The 17574-nt window shown below is 37.7% G+C and overlaps 2 protein-coding genes across 3 annotated transcripts in view; one reads left to right on the top strand and one right to left on the bottom strand.

The window, feature by feature from the left end:
- The first annotated feature begins 29 nt into the window (after nt 1–29).
- SSR3 (signal sequence receptor subunit 3) lies at nt 30–10436 on the top strand. Of its 2 annotated transcripts, none has more exons than XM_026665481.2 (5): nt 30–264; nt 2117–2243; nt 4241–4339; nt 7672–7803; nt 10051–10436. In XM_026665481.2, the coding sequence occupies exons 1-5, from the start codon at nt 123–125 to the stop codon at nt 10115–10117; spliced, it is 567 nt and encodes a 188-aa protein (XP_026521266.1). In that variant the 5' UTR covers nt 30–122; the 3' UTR covers nt 10118–10436. The 2 variants fall into 2 exon arrangements, with proteins under 2 accessions (XP_026521266.1, XP_087821352.1); XM_087965226.1 differs by lacking the exon at nt 30–264 and adding an exon at nt 564–752.
- The window catches only part of KCNAB1 (potassium voltage-gated channel subfamily A regulatory beta subunit 1), a 149210-nt gene continuing 141835 nt past the window's right edge, over nt 10200–17574 (bottom strand). Inside the window, exons 13-14 of the mRNA XM_026665460.2 lie at nt 15346–15434; nt 10200–14926 (exon numbers count right to left, since the gene is read on the bottom strand). Coding sequence (XP_026521245.1) covers nt 14837–14926; nt 15346–15434 — 179 coding nt within the window. The 3' untranslated portion in view covers nt 10200–14836. The remainder of the gene's footprint in view (nt 14927–15345; nt 15435–17574) is intronic.

The following is a 17574-nucleotide window of genomic DNA, read 5'->3' as shown; positions in this document are numbered from 1 at the left end:
CTTCGCTCTGTGCGGCGTGTCCGCTTGTTGGCGAGTACGGTGGCCGCGGCGGTTGGGGTCAACGCCGTTCTGTCTTTTGGGTTTCGCTTCGTGTTAGGAGAGCCGCGGCGGCAGCAGCAGGGATGGCTCCCAAGGGCAGTAGCGGCGGGGCTCGGCAGCAGTCGGAAGAGGAGCTGCTCCTGCAAGATTTCAGCCGCAACCTGTCGGCGAAGTCCTCGGCGCTGTTCTTCGGCAACGCGTTCATCGTCTCGGCTATCCCGATATGTGAGTGTGGGGTGGGGAGAAGGCGCTGGGTCCCCCCGCTCTTTCATTCTCTCTTGCAAGGAGGCATTCAATAGGAAAGGGGTCTCCAACCTTGGCAACTTTAAGCCTGGCGGACTTCAACTCCCAGAATTCCCCAGCCAGCTCCCAGAATTCCCTGAGACCACTGCACGGTGCCATTTCTGCCCGTCCCACATCTGGGAAAGCCAGAAGAGGGGGGGAAATATTCCTTAGCACAGCTGGCCCCAAGCTGATCTCTGGGAGTGAGGGGAGCTCTGACTCAAGGTTTCCAAATAGAAATGAACTGGGAGAAAAGTGATGTCCCCCCCCTTATAAAACCTTTCCTGTTTTGGATGCTTGTGGCTTTTAAAAAATATCTTGCAGGCCCTGCTCCTCAGATATGAATAACCGAAGGGTCAGGAAATGAGTCTGCCTTGGCTGGAGGCTTGCTTTAGAATGTCAACCCCAGCAGCTCTGCTCTAGAATTAAAGGTAGCCTAATAGAACTTTGTAGGATGTAGAATGTAGCATTGTTGCTATTTATGGTTTAATAACTAAAAATATAGTTTAATAACTAAATAGTCCTCGCCTTACAGCCACAGTTAAGCCCAAAATTTCTGTTGTTAAGTGAAACATTTGTTAAGCAAGTTTTTTTTACCCCATTTTATGACCTTTCCTGCCACAGTTGTTAAGTGAATCACTGCTACGATAAGTTAGTAACCCAGTTGTTAAGTGAATCTGGCTTCCCCGTTGACCTTGCTTGTCAGAAGGTTGTAAAAGGTGATCACATGACCACGGGACACAGCAACGGTCATAAAAATGAACCAGTTGCCAAGCATCTGAATTTTGATCACACGATCATGGGGATGCTGCAAAGGTCATAACTATGGAAAACGGTCATGTCGCATTTTGCAGTGTCGTTGTAACTTTGAACAGGTAGTCTTCAACTTACGACAGTTCATTTAGTGACCACTAAATGAACTGTAGTAAGTCGAGGACTACCTGTGTTTCGAAGCCAAAAATAGATGATGGCAAATTACTGTTTGCCAAGAAAACGGCACTGAATTCTTAAGCTGAATTCAAGAATGCCTTTATCTCCTTTTATTCAACGTTCATAAAGATATGTTCATGCAAATTGTGTGTACTTATTGGCATTGTTTTTCCTTAGTCTGAAGTAGTGGTTTTGGAGGTTGTACAGGTAGTGATCAGAACTGTAGCTAAGCAAAGTGGTGGTTAAGTGAGTTGCACCAGATTTGATAATATTTTCTTTTGTCATGGTTCTTAAATGAATCACTGCATTTGTTAAATGAATCATATGGTCATTAAGCAATTGCAAGTTCCCCATTAAATTTGCTCATTAAATGCTGGCTGGGATAGTTGCCAAATGGCGGTAACATTTGGGATGCTGTAGCCATCATAAATACATGCTGGTTCATGAATTCTGATCACGGGATCATGGGTATGCTGTGATGGTCATAAGTGCGAGAACCAGCTCCTGTTGCTTTTTCTCCAGTGCTGTTGTAACTTTGAACCATCGCTAAATGAATGGTTATAAGCTGAGGACTACATATAGTAACTGAAATTATGTGAGAGGGTATTTCTAAAACAAATCTTAATGATTAGTCCTTTTATTTACAACCTTCTCAGGTCTGTGAAGCAAAGAAAAGCTGAAGTAAGATCATTAGCAGATTTGTGGTTTCACTTAGCGATTGCTTTGCATTATAACCAAGTTGCCAATTCCAATTATGGTTGCCAAACAACGACTGCTTGTAACTATTTTATTATAACAAGCCAGCAGGATGTATTGTACATGCTAATAATGAAGTCATAACTATCTTTAAATTTTTTCACCTTAGGGCTTTACTGGCGGATTTGGCACATGGACCTCTTTCAGTCTGCAGTCCTCTACACTGTAATGACCCTTGTCAGCACCTATTTGGTTGCCTTTGCTTACAAAAATGTGAAGTTTGTTCTTAAGCACAAGTAGGTAGTAAAACTGTTTCTCCCAAAATATACTACACTGCAAAATATTATTTCACTTTTCTCCAGATGAATTGTTAAAAGCCACTTCAAATCAGCCAGGGCATATTCAGTTATAAATATTGTTCCTTGCATTTGGAAAGGTTTCTGAAGCTGCCAGTCAGATTTACTGACAACTCTGAGCCACTAGAATGCGAAGCTTTACGGTGTTCAATTTTCCATAGAGAAATATGTTTTGCATATTGATTATTAATGCATTTCAATAGCAATCGTCGTGTTTGATGCAGTTGCAAATTGAAACTTTAACTGAAATATTTCATGTGATTGTCCCCCAAGTAATGGAAATGAATATACCATTGATCTGAATGCTTTCTAAAAAAATAAAGAATGAACATTATCTATAGATATTATTTTAATATTTTAAAATTTATTGGAAAATGCACAATTAATAGCCAACTAGAGGACGCGGTGGCTCAGAGGCTAAGACGCTGAGCTTGTCGATCAGAAAGGCCAGCAGTTTGGCGGCTCGAATCCCTAGCACTGTGTTAACAGAGTGAGATCCTGTTACTTGTCCCAGCTTCTGCCAATCTAGCAGTTCGAAAGCATGTAAAAATCCAAGTAGAAAAATGGGGACCACTTTGGTGGGAAGGTAACAGCATTCCATGGGCCTTCAGCATTTAGTCATGCCAGCCACATGGCCATGGAGATGTTTTCAGACAGTGCTGGCTCTTTGGCTTTGTAACGGAAATGAGCACCGCCCCCTAGAGCCGGAAATGACTAGCATGTATGTGCAAGGGGAACCTTCACCAGAATAATGTCCTTCATTTCTAGTTTTGTGTTAAAAATGCATGTACTTCGATCAAAATATGTTTGATGGAACTCACTAAAGTCAAATGTTTCCAGTAATTGTCTGCTACTAGTTTACATGCTTTTTCTTTTATGATCCCAGGATCACTGTCTGGATCAGTATGAAACACAACTGATTGTTCTTTAATGACATTGAGACTTTCCTTTTAATATGGCTTTGTGCCTATGAAAATTTATTTAAACTATTTACTAAACTATGTACATTATTACTATTACTATAATCTTCCCATCCTTCCTTTCAGCCATCTCCTCCCACTTATGACTGTATGACTGTAACTGCGTTGCTTGTATCCTTACGATTTTTATTGACTGTTTCCTAGTATGATTTGATTGCTTATTGTGCCCTATGACTATTATGAAGTGTTGTACCTGATGATTCTTGACAAATGTATCTTTTCTTTTATCTACACTGAGAGCATTTGCACCAAGACAAATTCCTTGTGTGTCCAATCACACTTGGCAAATAAAGAATTCTATTCTGTACTATTCTATTCTGTTCTATTCTATTCTATTCTATTCTATTCTATTCTATTCTATTCTATTCTATTCTATGGAATTTTATTTGTTTTGTTTTGATCCCGCCTTTATTATTTTTATAAATAACTCAAGGCAGCAAACATACCTAATATTCCTTCAGCCTCCTATTTTCCCTACAACAACTATTTTCACTTGTGAGATGAATTGGGCTGAGAGAAGTTGACTAACTCAAAGTCACTTAGCTGCATTCATGTCTAAGGCAGGACTAGAACTCCAGTCTTCTGGTGATCGGCAAAGTCACCAGTCTACTTTCATGTCTAAGGCAGGACTATAACTCAGTCTCCCAGTTTCTAGCCTGGTACCTTAAATTAACTCTCATGTTCATCATCAAGTTCACAGATGGAAATAATTTTGTTATTGTATAGAGAGGGCTAATCTTTGGTGGATGGGAGCTACAGGAAGTATTTTCAAAAGTGGTTGGTCTCCAAGGTCCATAGGGAAATGTCAAGTCACATGGTTATAACACACTTTCTTTGGCTATTGGAGAGGGGAGGGGTTGCCTGGCTTGGGCTCTGTAAGTATCCAAAACCAGCAATATGACATTGATAGTAAATGGTTATATTATTTGAATGGATGTCAATGCTTTCCTTTTTTAGGGTAGCCCAGAAACGGGAAGATGCTGTTTCCAAAGAAGTGACCCGCAAGCTTTCCGAAGCAGATAATAGGAAGATGTCACGAAAGGAGAAGGATGAGAGGTGCTGTTCTGCCACTATCTAGTCATACAATCTTACTTGCTCAGTAATTGGATTCTCTTACTCTCAAATAAGAGTTGTAAAGCTGGAGGTTTCTTTGGGGATCAACTTGCTGATTCTCACCATTTTATAGCTTACTTGATTTATTTAGAGTTGCAAACTTTATCCTTGCTAATTTGGGGCTCTTTAATAAAACAATGGAAAGGAAGGGATGCCTGTTAAAACTAAGTATCTTTTCATCAATGAATGGGCATTTTTGAACTGCAAAACACATGTGAGAAAACCTGCTTTGCTGATATCTATATCTATCTATCTTTTTTTTAAAACAAATTTTATTAATTTTACAGACAAACAAACCATCATTAACCATTAAATACATAAACCTTTTTCCATTATAAATTTTACAAGTCAAATAAAACATTATTTAATACAACATAATTCTATTTTAGACCATTTCCATATGAACATACAAATATCTCTTATCAAATTTCTCCTTATTTCTCTTTACTCTTATTCAATTTCATTATTATTATTATTTTTCTCTATATTTATCCAATTTATAATTATCATCTATTTCTCTCTGACTTGATTACCATTATTCTCATCCTACATTCCTGCAAGGTTTTATTAATTCTCCCACATACATAAACACACAAAACACAAAAATATAAGACATCTTTTAGGAAAGTAACTTGGCCCCAGATACCTCTCTCTATATGGACTTCAATTAAGTTCATGCTCATCTTACATGCCATTACCTATTTTATTTACCATTCTATATCTTCTATATTAGCTTCTCCACACATTTCACTCTTCTTGATTCTATCTTATTTAATTCATTTTAATTTAAGTCATTATATTTGTATCTTTTGTCCATTCTTTATTATCCATTTGTCTCATTCCCTATAGTAAAAAGGAAAAAGAATTTCTCCTGAAATCACTAATCAGAGTATGATGCCTTTCTATCATCACCCTAAATTAACATTTAAAATAACACCTAATACCCAATCTGATTTTGCTTGGTACATTCTATCTACTAACTTTTAAAAAGAAAAATAATAAATCCAAAATGATTAAATACATAGTTAAATAATAAATCTAAATATTGAATCTTATAACATTCCAATTATCTTTTCCAAAAACAAATGCTACAATAATAAGTTTATAATAGCATCAACACCATAGTCAATTAGACTCTTTAATTAAACTCAATATTCTAAACATTCCCTTTAATATTTTACTAGGTTTTAAAATCAATCATTACTAAACATTTCAATATTTTAATATCTTATTAATTCTTATAACATTCTAATTTTCTATTTCTAATACAAATGCTACAGTACCATCTTATGTACCTTGCAGAATCTTTTTTAAAGAAATTATACATTACCCTTTGTCCCTAAAAAAAAATTCCTCTTTTCCCATCTTGTTTCAAAGCTTTGTGGCTTTTTTCCGCCTTCTCCCTTCCTTTCTTCTCCCACCAGGCCCTCCCACCCCCCCTCCCAGCCTCCGCCCCGTCAGCTTCCCTTCTCTGCTGCACTCCTCCCCTCCCCTGCCCTCCAACATTACATCGATTCCTCATCCCACCTTTCTCCCTCCTGGGTGCCCTCCCAAGTCTCAAGTCCTTCATCTTCCCTCCTCTCCCCCTCCCCTCCCTCTCAATCAAATCCTGAGATCCATCAAAGATGGCATCTTCTTCTTCTTCTGCTGCTGCCTCCATCTGTTGTTGTGTTTGTTGATAGATAGCAAGCGCCATTTCTAAAAAGAGAAAAGCTTCTTTCACAGCGTCCTTGCCTTCCTCCTTTACTTTTCCATATTCTTCTCTCAGTTCATCAACAGACAAAGCCACCACAAATCTTTTCTTTTCTTTTCCTCCTCCCTCTTCTCAAAACAACCAAGATGTTTCAAGAGCCAGAACAGTCCCAAAGTCCCAAAGTCATCAATCAGTCCAAGCCAAAACAAAGTTCCCACCCTCTCTTCCTGGGGCAATATCAACCAAGAAAAAAAGAAAAACCCAATCTGCACTTCAAAGCCTTACTGCAATAAACTTCAGTCTTCAAATCCCTAAGGCATCTCCTCCAACAAGATCTCAATACATATATATATATATTTTGTACTCTCCCTTCCCACCTATCACAAAAATCAAGTTTTTACCTTCTATAAAAAGACAGGTTTCTCAATATCCATTTGTTGATTCCATAGGGAAGGAGAGTAAACTTTCCTCTTCAGCACCTCAAAACTGCCGCTTTTTGAAAGCATCATTCAAAAAGCCATAGTTTTCAGGATGTTAAATGTGTCAGCCAAGGAAAACTTTCACTTCAAAAACTTTCTCCTCTTCCTCCTGCACATTCTTACCCAGCTGCCGGCCTCTTTGTGGCGGCCATTACAGACCGCCGCTGCACCGTCTTGAGGAAAGGGGGTTTTGCCGGCCGGGGAGGGGGTCTGCAACACCCCCAAACCCCTCTCCGGATCCCCCCTATCTTCAGCCGCCCCTGCAGGGCAGCCTTAGCCTCCAAACCCGTCCGGATCGGAGGCACCAAAACAGCTAGCGCTGCAGGGATCGTGCAGTATCGCGAATCCCTGCCGCTAGCGAAGCCGACAAACCGGAAGTCCCTATCTATCTATCTATCTATCTATCCATCCATCCATCCATCCATCCATCCATCCATCCATCCATCCATCTAATTATAATGAAGCATTGAGTATGTCTGGACTAGTTCACTAACTAATGGTCCCTTTTGGAAGTCTAAATCTGTTATTGTCTTAAAGGTTGTCTTAAATTAAAGGTGTTCTTGGTAGTTTTTAATCTGGTGTTTGTCATTTATCATTTTATGTAATGTGCATTAGAAATGGTTTTCAAAACTTTTTTTAAGGCTTAATTTTCTTCAAATTTTTTGGTATTCATTGACACTTGAGTAATCACCATTTTTTACAAATAAGCTGAAGATTATTTCATTTAAAAAAACTAAGGTAATACATGCTTGTTTGTAAGATGGCCAGGGACTTAGTTGGCAAGAAACCAAATCCTCTTAAGACCCGATCTGAAAAATGGTTTCTAATGCTTGTCAACTTTAATCAGTCTGCTGGTGGTAAACACAATGTACTAGGAGAAATTGCATTTCATTGAGTGTAGGTGTCAGATTTGGAGAAATAATTTCGTAGTAATTAATTTTAAAATCTTAAAATCCACAGAAAAATCAATATAGTAAAATTTATTTTTCACTTAGTGAAAAAAACCATTTTTTAGAAAAATTGTAATTTGGAGAAAAATGGTTTTGTCAGTGCCAAAGTGCTACTAGGTACATCGAGATAAACATTTTTTTTTGCCTTTGCAGAATTTTGTGGAAGAAGAATGAAGTGGCAGACTATGAAGCAACAACCTTCTCTATCTTTTACAATAATACTCTCTTCCTCGTCGTAATAATTGTTGCTTCCTTTTTTTTGTTGAAGAACTTCAACCCCACCGTGTATCCTCTTTTAACAAAACATAGGTCATATAGCTTTTTGTGAATCATTTGTAGAAATAAAGGGTTTCGAACTAGTAATCTATATAATTCAGATATGGGAAGGAATGAGTAAGTTGTAATTACCAGGCTAAGCTTCACTCTGTCAAAAAGGCAAAAGAAAAATCTCTATAGTTTACCAATGGAGTGAGTGAGTCTGGAGTCAGTCTCATTGGCCAAAACAATTTTTAGAATAGAATAGAATTCTTTATTGGCCAAATGTGGTTGGACACATAAGGTATTTGTCTTGGTGCAAATACTCTCAGTATACATAAAAGAAAATATACATTTGTCAAGAATCATAAGGTACAACACTTAATGATAGCCATAGGGTACAATAAGCAATCAAATCATACTAGGAAACAGTCAACATAAATCATAAGGATACAAGCGACAAAGTTACAGTCATACAGTCACAAGTGGGAGGGGTTGGGTGATAAGGAGTGATGAGAAGATTAACAGTAATAGTAGTGCAGACTTTGTAATAGTTGAACAGTTTTGAGGGAATTATTTGTTTAGCAGAGTGAGGCGTTTGGGAAAAAACTGTCCTTGTGTCTAGTTGTTCTGGTGTGCAGTGCTCTATAGTGTCATTTTGAGGGAAGGAGTTGAAACAGTTTATGTCCGGGATGTGAGGGGTCTGAAATATTTTCACATCCCTCTTTTTGACTCGTGCAGTATACAGGTCCTTGATTGAAGGCAGGTTGGTAGTAATTGGTTTTTATGCAGTCTGTGTCTGTCCTGTTGGGTTTCAGAACCAAACCAGACAGTGATAGAGGTGCAGATAATAGACTCAATAATTCCTCTGTAGAACTGTATCAGCAGCTCCTTGGGCAGTTTGAGCTTTCTGAGTTGGTGCAGAAAGAACATTCTTCGTTGTGCTTTTTTGATGACGTTTTTAATGTCAGGTTTTCTCAACTGTATAGCTCTTTAAAGCACATGTAGAGAGCACTGAAGTATTACTTTGTTAGAATTAGAAGCATCACTTCTAATTCTCCCCATTACACTTGTAAGTTGTTGCCAACCTTATGATTTTTTTTTTCAGCATCAATTAAGTGGAAAGAGGAATTAGAAGGAATGTTTACTGAAGTCTACAAATGAACAGAATTGGGTCTGATAGTTGTAACTCTAAACAATATTCAAAATTATCCTAATAGGTTAAAGCAATTGGCTAAAAATAAAATAATGGAATTTAACAATGTCAAGTTCTAAAGTGAGGAGACTAAAATAAAAGAATAGGTATAGGAAGGGGTTCTGATTTGGTAGTAGTATTTGTGAAAACATTAATCTGGAATGATAATAGATTGCAGGTTAATATGGCTAAATGAGTGATTTGGCTTCAAAAAGTCACCTCTAGATGAGATGGATGGCATATAAGTCAAACAAATATAGCGTAATGCAATGTTGGGCTACATTAGTAGGAATATAATTTCTCAGTCGCAGGAAGTAATCCTTTATTTTCTCTGGTTAACTGCACCTTGAGCATTAAGATAAGCTATGAACTCCAGAATTGAAGGATTCATAATAGATAATTGAAAAGTAATCAGGGAACTAGAAACTAAGTCCTGTGAAGAGAGAGTGAAGGAACTGGGTGCCTTTAGCAAATGCAATGAGGAAAAATATAATTGTAATCTTTAAATGAAAGGAAGCCACATAGAACTTGGATGGGATGGTCCACTGGGTTCATTTTACATAATTTAAATTCCCTGATCATTTAACTTTTGAATTCAAAGCATTCTGCATCGAACCCGAGTTGGGAACATAGAACTTGGAGAGGATGTCACACAGAAGTGCTGTTTTCTCCCAGTCTGCAATGTAGGATATTGAATAATGGTTTTTAAGTTGCAGGAAGAGTCCTGGAATTAATTACCCATAAGGGTGTTGAGCAGACTTTCATTGGAAGTTTTCAAGGACATACTGGGCAGCAATTCCTTGTGTGTTCATTTTGATTCCTGTGCAAGGCAGAAGATTGGATTCAGTGTCCTACATGGGTGATTCTTTGATGAGGTGCCATCTCATTGCCAAAAGGGAATTGATAGTTCCCAAGTGCCTTGATTTTTTGCATTTTGATATCGGATAGCAGAATTCAAATATCTATATGTACTTGGGAGTTGTCTGTTGCACAATTCCTTTGTAAGACATTTATTTGCAGTAAGAAATTCTGGGAGATATGTTCTATCTTGCTAACATTTTCCTTGACAACTGCTTTTTCAGGAATTACATCCTCTCCATCAGTGCTTCATCTGGACTGATTGCTTTATTATCTACAGGCTCAAAGTAGATAGAATTATTTGAGTACATGAATTCATCTCTGTCTTGCCCAATCAGAAGAAGGTGGATTTGCCATTTTCTATACATTCATCTTTTTCGTTTTTTGTGATTAGATTGGGGAGCAGTTTTGTTATAAAATTATACAATGAAGATGAGGCATTCTAATTTAGGCGTGCAATGTGCTTATTCAAAAAAAACTTCTGACCATTTGGGAGGGCATAGCGATACAGCTGTATCATCCGAGAAGTTCATCAACTAGATCTGGAATTCTTGATTAGAAGTTTTTTGGGGTTTTGTTACATTGTTATTAAAAAAAGCTTTGCTGAAAACAGTGATTGTATGCATAACTTTGTGATAAAGACAATTCTAGACTTAAATTCTGGTACCAGAATTTCCATTGCTAAGCAAGGCGGTTATTACATGATTTGTGCCCAATTTGATAACCTGGGTACTTTTTCCTCAAGGGTCCAGGCTTGGGCCTGCTTTACTAGACAACCGTGGCCTAGTCTCCAGCTCTGCTTGTGTGGTTTGGGACCTGATTACTTGCCCACTTTCACTCCAAGCAAAATCTGCCTGCTCAAGGGACCCCCAGAAGGACCTCCCATTTCTCAAAGAGGCGACTTTGAGCTATGCATTCTCTTACCATAGCTAGCCAACTATGAGGGCGAGAGTAAGCTATGCCAGAAATAAGATCTCTACCCTCATTTTTAATATTTTGAAACCTTGTTAAGATCTGGCTGTTTTGAAGTATTTGGTGTGTGTGTTGAAGAGTGAGGGGAGACTGTATTGGGACGTGCAGTGGCAGTCATTAGTATTACTGATTATTACTAAGTATTAAGAGCCATGGTGGCACAGTGGTTAAGAGTGCAGTATTGCAAGCTACTTCTGTTGACTGCTAGCTGCCTGCAGTTTGGCAGTTTGAATTTCACAAGGCTCAAGGTTGATTCAGCCTTCCCTCCTTCTGAGGTGAGTAAAATCAGGGCCCAGATTGTTTGGGGGCAATATGCTGACTCTATAAACTGCTTAGAGAGGACTATAAAGCACTTACTAAACATAGATATTTATTATTGATATTATATACATTAGCTTTTGCAGAACATCAATTCTACCAATTGAAGTAGCATGAAAATATATTAAATCTTCAGATTTGTAGAAATCTGCTAAAAATATTAGTTTGCTACAGGCATAAAGCTGTTTGCCATGTATCTGAGCATGACAGGTATGCAATATTCAAATCCAAAGTGGGCACTCTCTGTTGGCTCCTCCTCAAAGAAGCCGATTATTTTTCTGGGTTTGTACAGTAGCTGCACAGCTACAGCAGCTACATTCTTAAGGAAGAGTTCAGGAGGTGGGAACATATGCTGGAAGTTGCTTGTGCTGGGTGTAAAGCACCTTTGCCTGTTTCAGTCCAATACAACACAAATGTGTACATTATCTCGAGAACTTACCAGTGAATACATTCTTATTATGAAGAAGCACATAATTTTAAATTAGCATCCTGTGGCTCTTGGAGAAATAGTTTGGCTTTATTTTGTAACATACACTTTCTTAGCCCTGGTGGTGTAGTGGTTAGAATACAGTATTGCAGGCTAATTCTGCCACAGCCTGGAGTTCGATCCTGATGGGTTCAAGATTGACTCAGGGTTCCATCCTTCCAAGATTGATAATATGAGGACCCAGATTGTTGGAGGCAATATGCTGACATTGCAAACTGACCAGAAAGTGTTATAAAGCATTATGGGGCAATATATAAGTGTTAAGTGCCATTGCTCTTGCTATATGGAAAAAAATAGAACTAAAAACAGCATTGAAACAACACTTAATCCTTAGAATGTTTCTTTTCCTGCTCAAAAATCAATAGATCCAGTCATATATTTGGGGCGCAAAATGCCTTTATTGTGTCCAAGCTAAAGTAGAAAGCAATTCCTGGTATACAGCAATTGAATTCATTTACATAGAATACTGAAGGAAATAGAAATATTAAAAAGGGTGGATCTATACTTTAAAATCCCAAGAGCTTGCTTTACTCACAGGATTTCCATATGAAATTTCAAACGAGGAACATGCTGGATGTAGAGATTGTGTCTTAGAAACCTCAGAACAATATGTGCAGGTGTTCCTTACCCCAATCCATCACAGAAGTGTCTTTTCATTTTAGGAGCTCAACATACCTTGGCTAAAGAACAGCATTAGAGCCTACTGTGTCCACTGAAGTGAACAGACAATGCTATTCTAGGTTGGAAAAAGATATAATAAATTTCTGCCACCTGGACCACACGAGTGCTGTTGGATAAATGCACAAAACCATGTAACTTGTACAAAGGGTAACTGGAAGCCTTTGATTTCCATGAACATGGTTTGGAGTATACAGATCACTTGTCTAAATTAAGATTCCAATTGTAAAAGGAAATAAACTGATTTGTATGGCAGGAAACCTAAAATAAGATTACTAATAATGTTCAATAGCAGAAAATAGGGAATATGTAATATGTAATGCATAGTTGATGCCCAGCATTTTAAAGCATGGGAGTAGTTTGGATCTTGATCATAAATTGCAGCCGTATAAATATTTAGCAAGAGACGATTTTGGATCTTTTAACCTTATTTTTAAAATGTACAGGATTGTACCATCAGAACCTATAATAGTCTGGCATTGCAGGGTAATTTTCACACAGAATAGAAAAATGTTACTTTCTAGTCAAAGGTAAACCCTAAGGAAACCCTGTTAGAATAAGGGTTCTTAGCTATCAAAGTGGACTACCATAATCCAGGGGAAAATTGGCTTTTTCTGGGATGTAATGTGCATGAAATGAAACCACCTGGTAGAGTTTATTTTGCATTGTGTTAAAAGGATGGATCCAAGTATCTGTAGCCAGCAAAAGCAAAATATAGACGAAAACAAGATACAAGCATGGTTAAGAGCTTTAAATCACACAGTACTGAAGCCCGAACAGTAGTTGTTTTTTCTCAAGTACCAGGATAATTTTGAACTTAAAAGCTTAATCAGTTTGTTAAGTGTCCTTGAATGAAGGACTGCATGAGAATCTAGGCTGTGGCCAGATATTTCATACCATTTGTTTCCTTAACATCTGCCAGGAAAATGGCACATTTTTTTCCATTTGAAGTATCTTTCATGGAAACCTGTAAATGAAATCTAGGAAATGTGGCAGAACAGAGAAATTCCTTTTGATGCACATGGGTGCCCGTGTCTTTTTTTTCTTCTTTTGGCACAGATTCTTAGCATATGGTGCCCTCATTTTTCAGTTTGCTTTTGCTGGCTTTTAGCCACATGGCTGCAACAGAATAACTGTGTGCAAATAAAAATTAGCAGCCTTTAATATGCCTCAACAAATGCATGCACAGAATCTGCACCCCAAATTCTACAATGCAGCCCTGACATTAATCTGGTTTAATATTTGGCCATTTTTAATATTCAGATGAACAGGATGACTGGAAAAAATCTAAGCACTTACTCCTGGTAACAATCACAGATGCAATTTACAAATGGAATGGGGGAAGGAAAGGAACCGAGCAAACAAAAACCTGAGGATTTCATTAAACTGTGATAAAGTACTTTCATCTACATAGCTATCAGAAAAGTATATAGCTCTACACACTATGTACATTTATTGTACAGTTGTCTAAACATTGCCAAAAAGATGTTAGTAAAAGAGCAGTTAACTACAGCGTTTCAATTTCCATTTCTGTAAGGAACAATAATTTTTCTCTTAATTTCACTGGCTAAGTGAACATTTTACAATAATCTCCATGGTATCTGTTTACTTCAGTATTTACACTTCAGAAAGCAAATCGGCATTTTTTAAAACAATACATTACAATCCAGCCAAAATCACATAAAAATCATGTTATTTCAATGGAATTGTACAGCAATTCCAAGCGTTCTTTCTTAAAGCATTCTTACATTGTGCTTCAAGCAAAATTCCCAGAATGCCAGAATGGCTTATATATGATCAATAAAAAACAAGTTAATCCTGCCTGCAGGTTTACAGTCTGAATCTTGCTTATAAGTGCTTGGCTGGAACAGATACATTTAAAAAAAATAGATGATAGACATCTATCTCTAATTCCTCCATTTCCCCCTGTCTTTAACAGTAAACCTTTCTTTTAGCCCAAACCCAAACTGAACAGTTTAGAAATCAATTCTATTTAAAATGCAAATGGAAAAAACTTCAAACTTACCTATTATTAAGAGAGCTTGAAGAATCTAAATCCCTGAAATTGTCTTAAGCTTTCAACTGTATCTGGCTTTTCATTTATTGAAAAAATATATCTGTACATCCTTTTTATTTTTAAGTACCTAAGGCTTAGAAATCTTTGATTCTTTGTATTTTCACTGCATAAATAGGAAGAAAGAAAATAAGACTCAGTGGGGTTAGAATCTATTAAGAAAGTCCTACGCAAACCCCAATGAACTGAATACTTCTGCATTTTTTTGTATTTTTCATTCATTAGAGTCAAATTGATCTGAGTCAAGATTAAATCCAAACTCTTAAGATTTGATATACTGTATTTTAAAAACAGTAAAGACAATCTAGTTTAGACAGATCAGCCATGTTACTGAATTTTGGTGGAGCATAACCACCTTAGAGGATCTAGTAAATTACAATTGCAGAATATTTTTTTATTTAACTGGATAGTATCAACTCAGTACACTACTATGTACAGAGCTGTTGTTTAGCCATGCAGTCCAGACTAATCATGCAGTACATTAGGATCTGTAGTCCTTTTTGCAGAAAGGTTTGTTCCCCAAAATGTTATCGATTTCATTCACAATGTGAGTTGTCATCTTTGGAAGAACCTGTAGGCAAAGAAATACACATGTACTTTAACTAGTGTTGCTCTGTGATTTTGAAACACAGATTAATTGCAAAGAAGCCAAGAAAAATTGAATTCTGTAATGCCTTTAATCTCCATATGATGGTCATTTGTTCAATCCAACAGAATTTGAAGCGCAAATACTTTGGCTACCAAATGAGTAGAGAGGACTCATTGGAAATGGCCCTGATGTTGAGAAAGATTGAAGGCAAAAGGAGACGGGGATAACAGAAGATGAGATGGTTAGATAATGTCATTGACTCAATTAACATGAATTTGGGCAAACTCTGCAAGGCAATGGAGAATGGGGGGCAGGCATGGTCCATGAGGATCACAGAGAGTCAGACATGACTTAGTGACTGAACAACAACAACTAATCCCAAAGAAAGCCTTTGTACTTGCCTGTATGGCACCAAGATTTTCTATCAGTTGCTCAGCATTGGATGATCCAAGGAGAACAGAACTCACACCTTCATTGCGAAGACACCATGCTGGGAACATGGGAAATACACAATAGAGTGTCAGTGCTCCAACAAATCCACCCCCATTCAAACCATAAGTCTCTAGCCGCATCTCTCAGAGTAAAAAAAAAAAAAGATTTATTAGGAGTGGCCATGTTGGCGTTAGCTGGGTGCAGCCGACGCTAAAATACATCATTTCCTCCTTGACCCTGGTCTTTCCCCCACCTCCTGGATGTATATTCTCCAATGGGACACATCCATAGCCAAGAGTCATCAATCATGCTCTCCAGTAATATTCTTGCGCACCAACAGCTTTGAGCTGCCAAGGTGATTATCTGATGCATTTAAGGAATGCACTGCTTCCCCCCCACTCCCTTTCTGCTGGCAACTAAAAAGACCAAAGGAGTATTTTTTAGTTGACATAGAGCATGTATTTGGTACAGCATTTTGGAGTCAGCAAAGGTAACATTAAATTGGAAGACTTAATTCTGGAAATTAGAAGGCCTTTCCCCACACCATTATTATTTTAGTGAAACACTTCTCAACTGCCTTTCAAAATTTCAGTCTTTCCACAGGTCAGTTCCCTATCATTTCAATAAGTTCGTAAAAGCATTAAGAATGAACTCAATAATATGTTAAAAAACAAAAGCAGTATATAAAAATACCCAAATAATAAATGTTTCTGGTAAGCTGCAAAACTTATATAGTATAAGGACTATACTGCTATTATTTAAAAAAAATGAAATCTCTTCTTTGTAAGAATGAATGTAAATTGTGAATATTATTTACTTTTTGTAGGAATTAATTAATCATGCACTTTGTGTCTTTGCTCATATGTAAATGACATAACTTGTCACTTTCATGCAGTTCTGTATTTCATGAACATTCATGAACATTGCAATTTCATGCAAATATCTATCAAAGGTAGTGTACATTTGTGGATCTATCTAAATAAGGAGATGCTTATTAATAGAATCTTAGGGCCATATCATATGAACATAAATAATAAAGCAGCTTTTTCTGTGGTAGCATTTAATTAGCAAGATTCTATAACCTGGAAGATTTAGTTGGATTCTGCTTTCATTTATCAGGTGAAGCATCGTTTACTTCCTTAGTTTGCTTCTGCTGCTTTCTTTTTAAATTTTGTGACTAGGGTTTTATTTGCAATTATGATCTAACACCTTTGGCTGGGGTGGACTTGAACCTAGGTCTCCCTAGTTCTGTAACCATCAGAATATACTTATTACAGTTCGTTTCAATAATGGCTGAAATTCATACTTGGATTTAACAAGTGGCTATTAAATTATTGTAACACCAAAAGTATATTTAAATCAATTGGATTCAGGCTTAAAGGACACCACCTCAATTAATGGGATTGAAATCATGATTAATTTAAATTTTCCTGTTTTTCATGAGCAATGCTTAGCACTGTTAAATCTGACTTTTAATGAAGAAATGGCAAGTTGTTAGCACTGTGTTTGATGAGCCATTTTCCATTTTCTCTTGAATGGAGAGTGTCTTTTCAATTATGATGATGGATTATGATTTGTCTTATAACTATAGCTACACCCAGCCGAAGTATTCTTCCTACTTCAGAAATATTTGTTCTATCATATATACATATAACATTAGTAACTTAAATATGTACAAAATATGTACACTTTGTAATTGGGATTACAAAGCCCAAGCTGTCATTTCCCACCCCCTGCATCTCATCCTACAACGAGGACAGCATGAACATGTTTACATAAGTGAATAAATGCCTACATAAATAAATTGATGACATCACGGGAAAATTCTGCAAGATATCAATGACAGCTTGTCCTACTGTGTTTCTCACAAAATAAGGCCGGGCCTTTTTTTTTTTTTTTGGACCCCCGAAAAAATGGCTAGGCTGTCTTTTGGGGGGTGACTTAATTCCCCCCCTTGCATCCTCGGGCGGGCGGGCGGCGACGGCTTGGATGTTAACCTCGGTGTTGGTAAGGCACTTCGTATTGGGAGACCTTCTGCCACCGTTGCTTTCCCTTCTCCCCATGCTGCTGCGGCGTTTAGAGCAACGCCGTGGTGTTTGGCGCAGCCACGTGCAGCCAGCCAGGGCTCCCTACAACCGGAGCCCGGCGGAGACACTCGGCTTCAGGCACTCCTGTCGCCGCCTTCCCTTCGCCTTCGA

This window comes from Notechis scutatus, chromosome 4 (assembly GCF_049901735.1).
Source record: "Notechis scutatus isolate UNSWTSFEM ecotype Mainland chromosome 4, rNotScu1.2, whole genome shotgun sequence".
Taxonomy (NCBI): domain Eukaryota; kingdom Metazoa; phylum Chordata; class Lepidosauria; order Squamata; family Elapidae; genus Notechis; species Notechis scutatus.
This window is presented reverse-complemented; position numbering and strand designations above follow the sequence as displayed.

Bases quoted from the DNA above. Each gene is read 5' to 3' on its own strand.
- SSR3 (XM_026665481.2), top strand. From the start codon at position 123: ATGGCTCCCAAGGGCAGTAGCGGCGGGGCTCGGCAGCAGTCGGAAGAG. The intron at 265-2,116 runs GTGAGTGTGGGG...TTTTCACCTTAG, and splicing joins CGTCTCGGCTATCCCGATAT to GGCTTTACTGGCGGATTTGG. The intron at 7,804-10,050 runs GTATCCTCTTTT...CTGCTTTTTCAG, and splicing joins AAGAACTTCAACCCCACCGT to GAATTACATCCTCTCCATCA.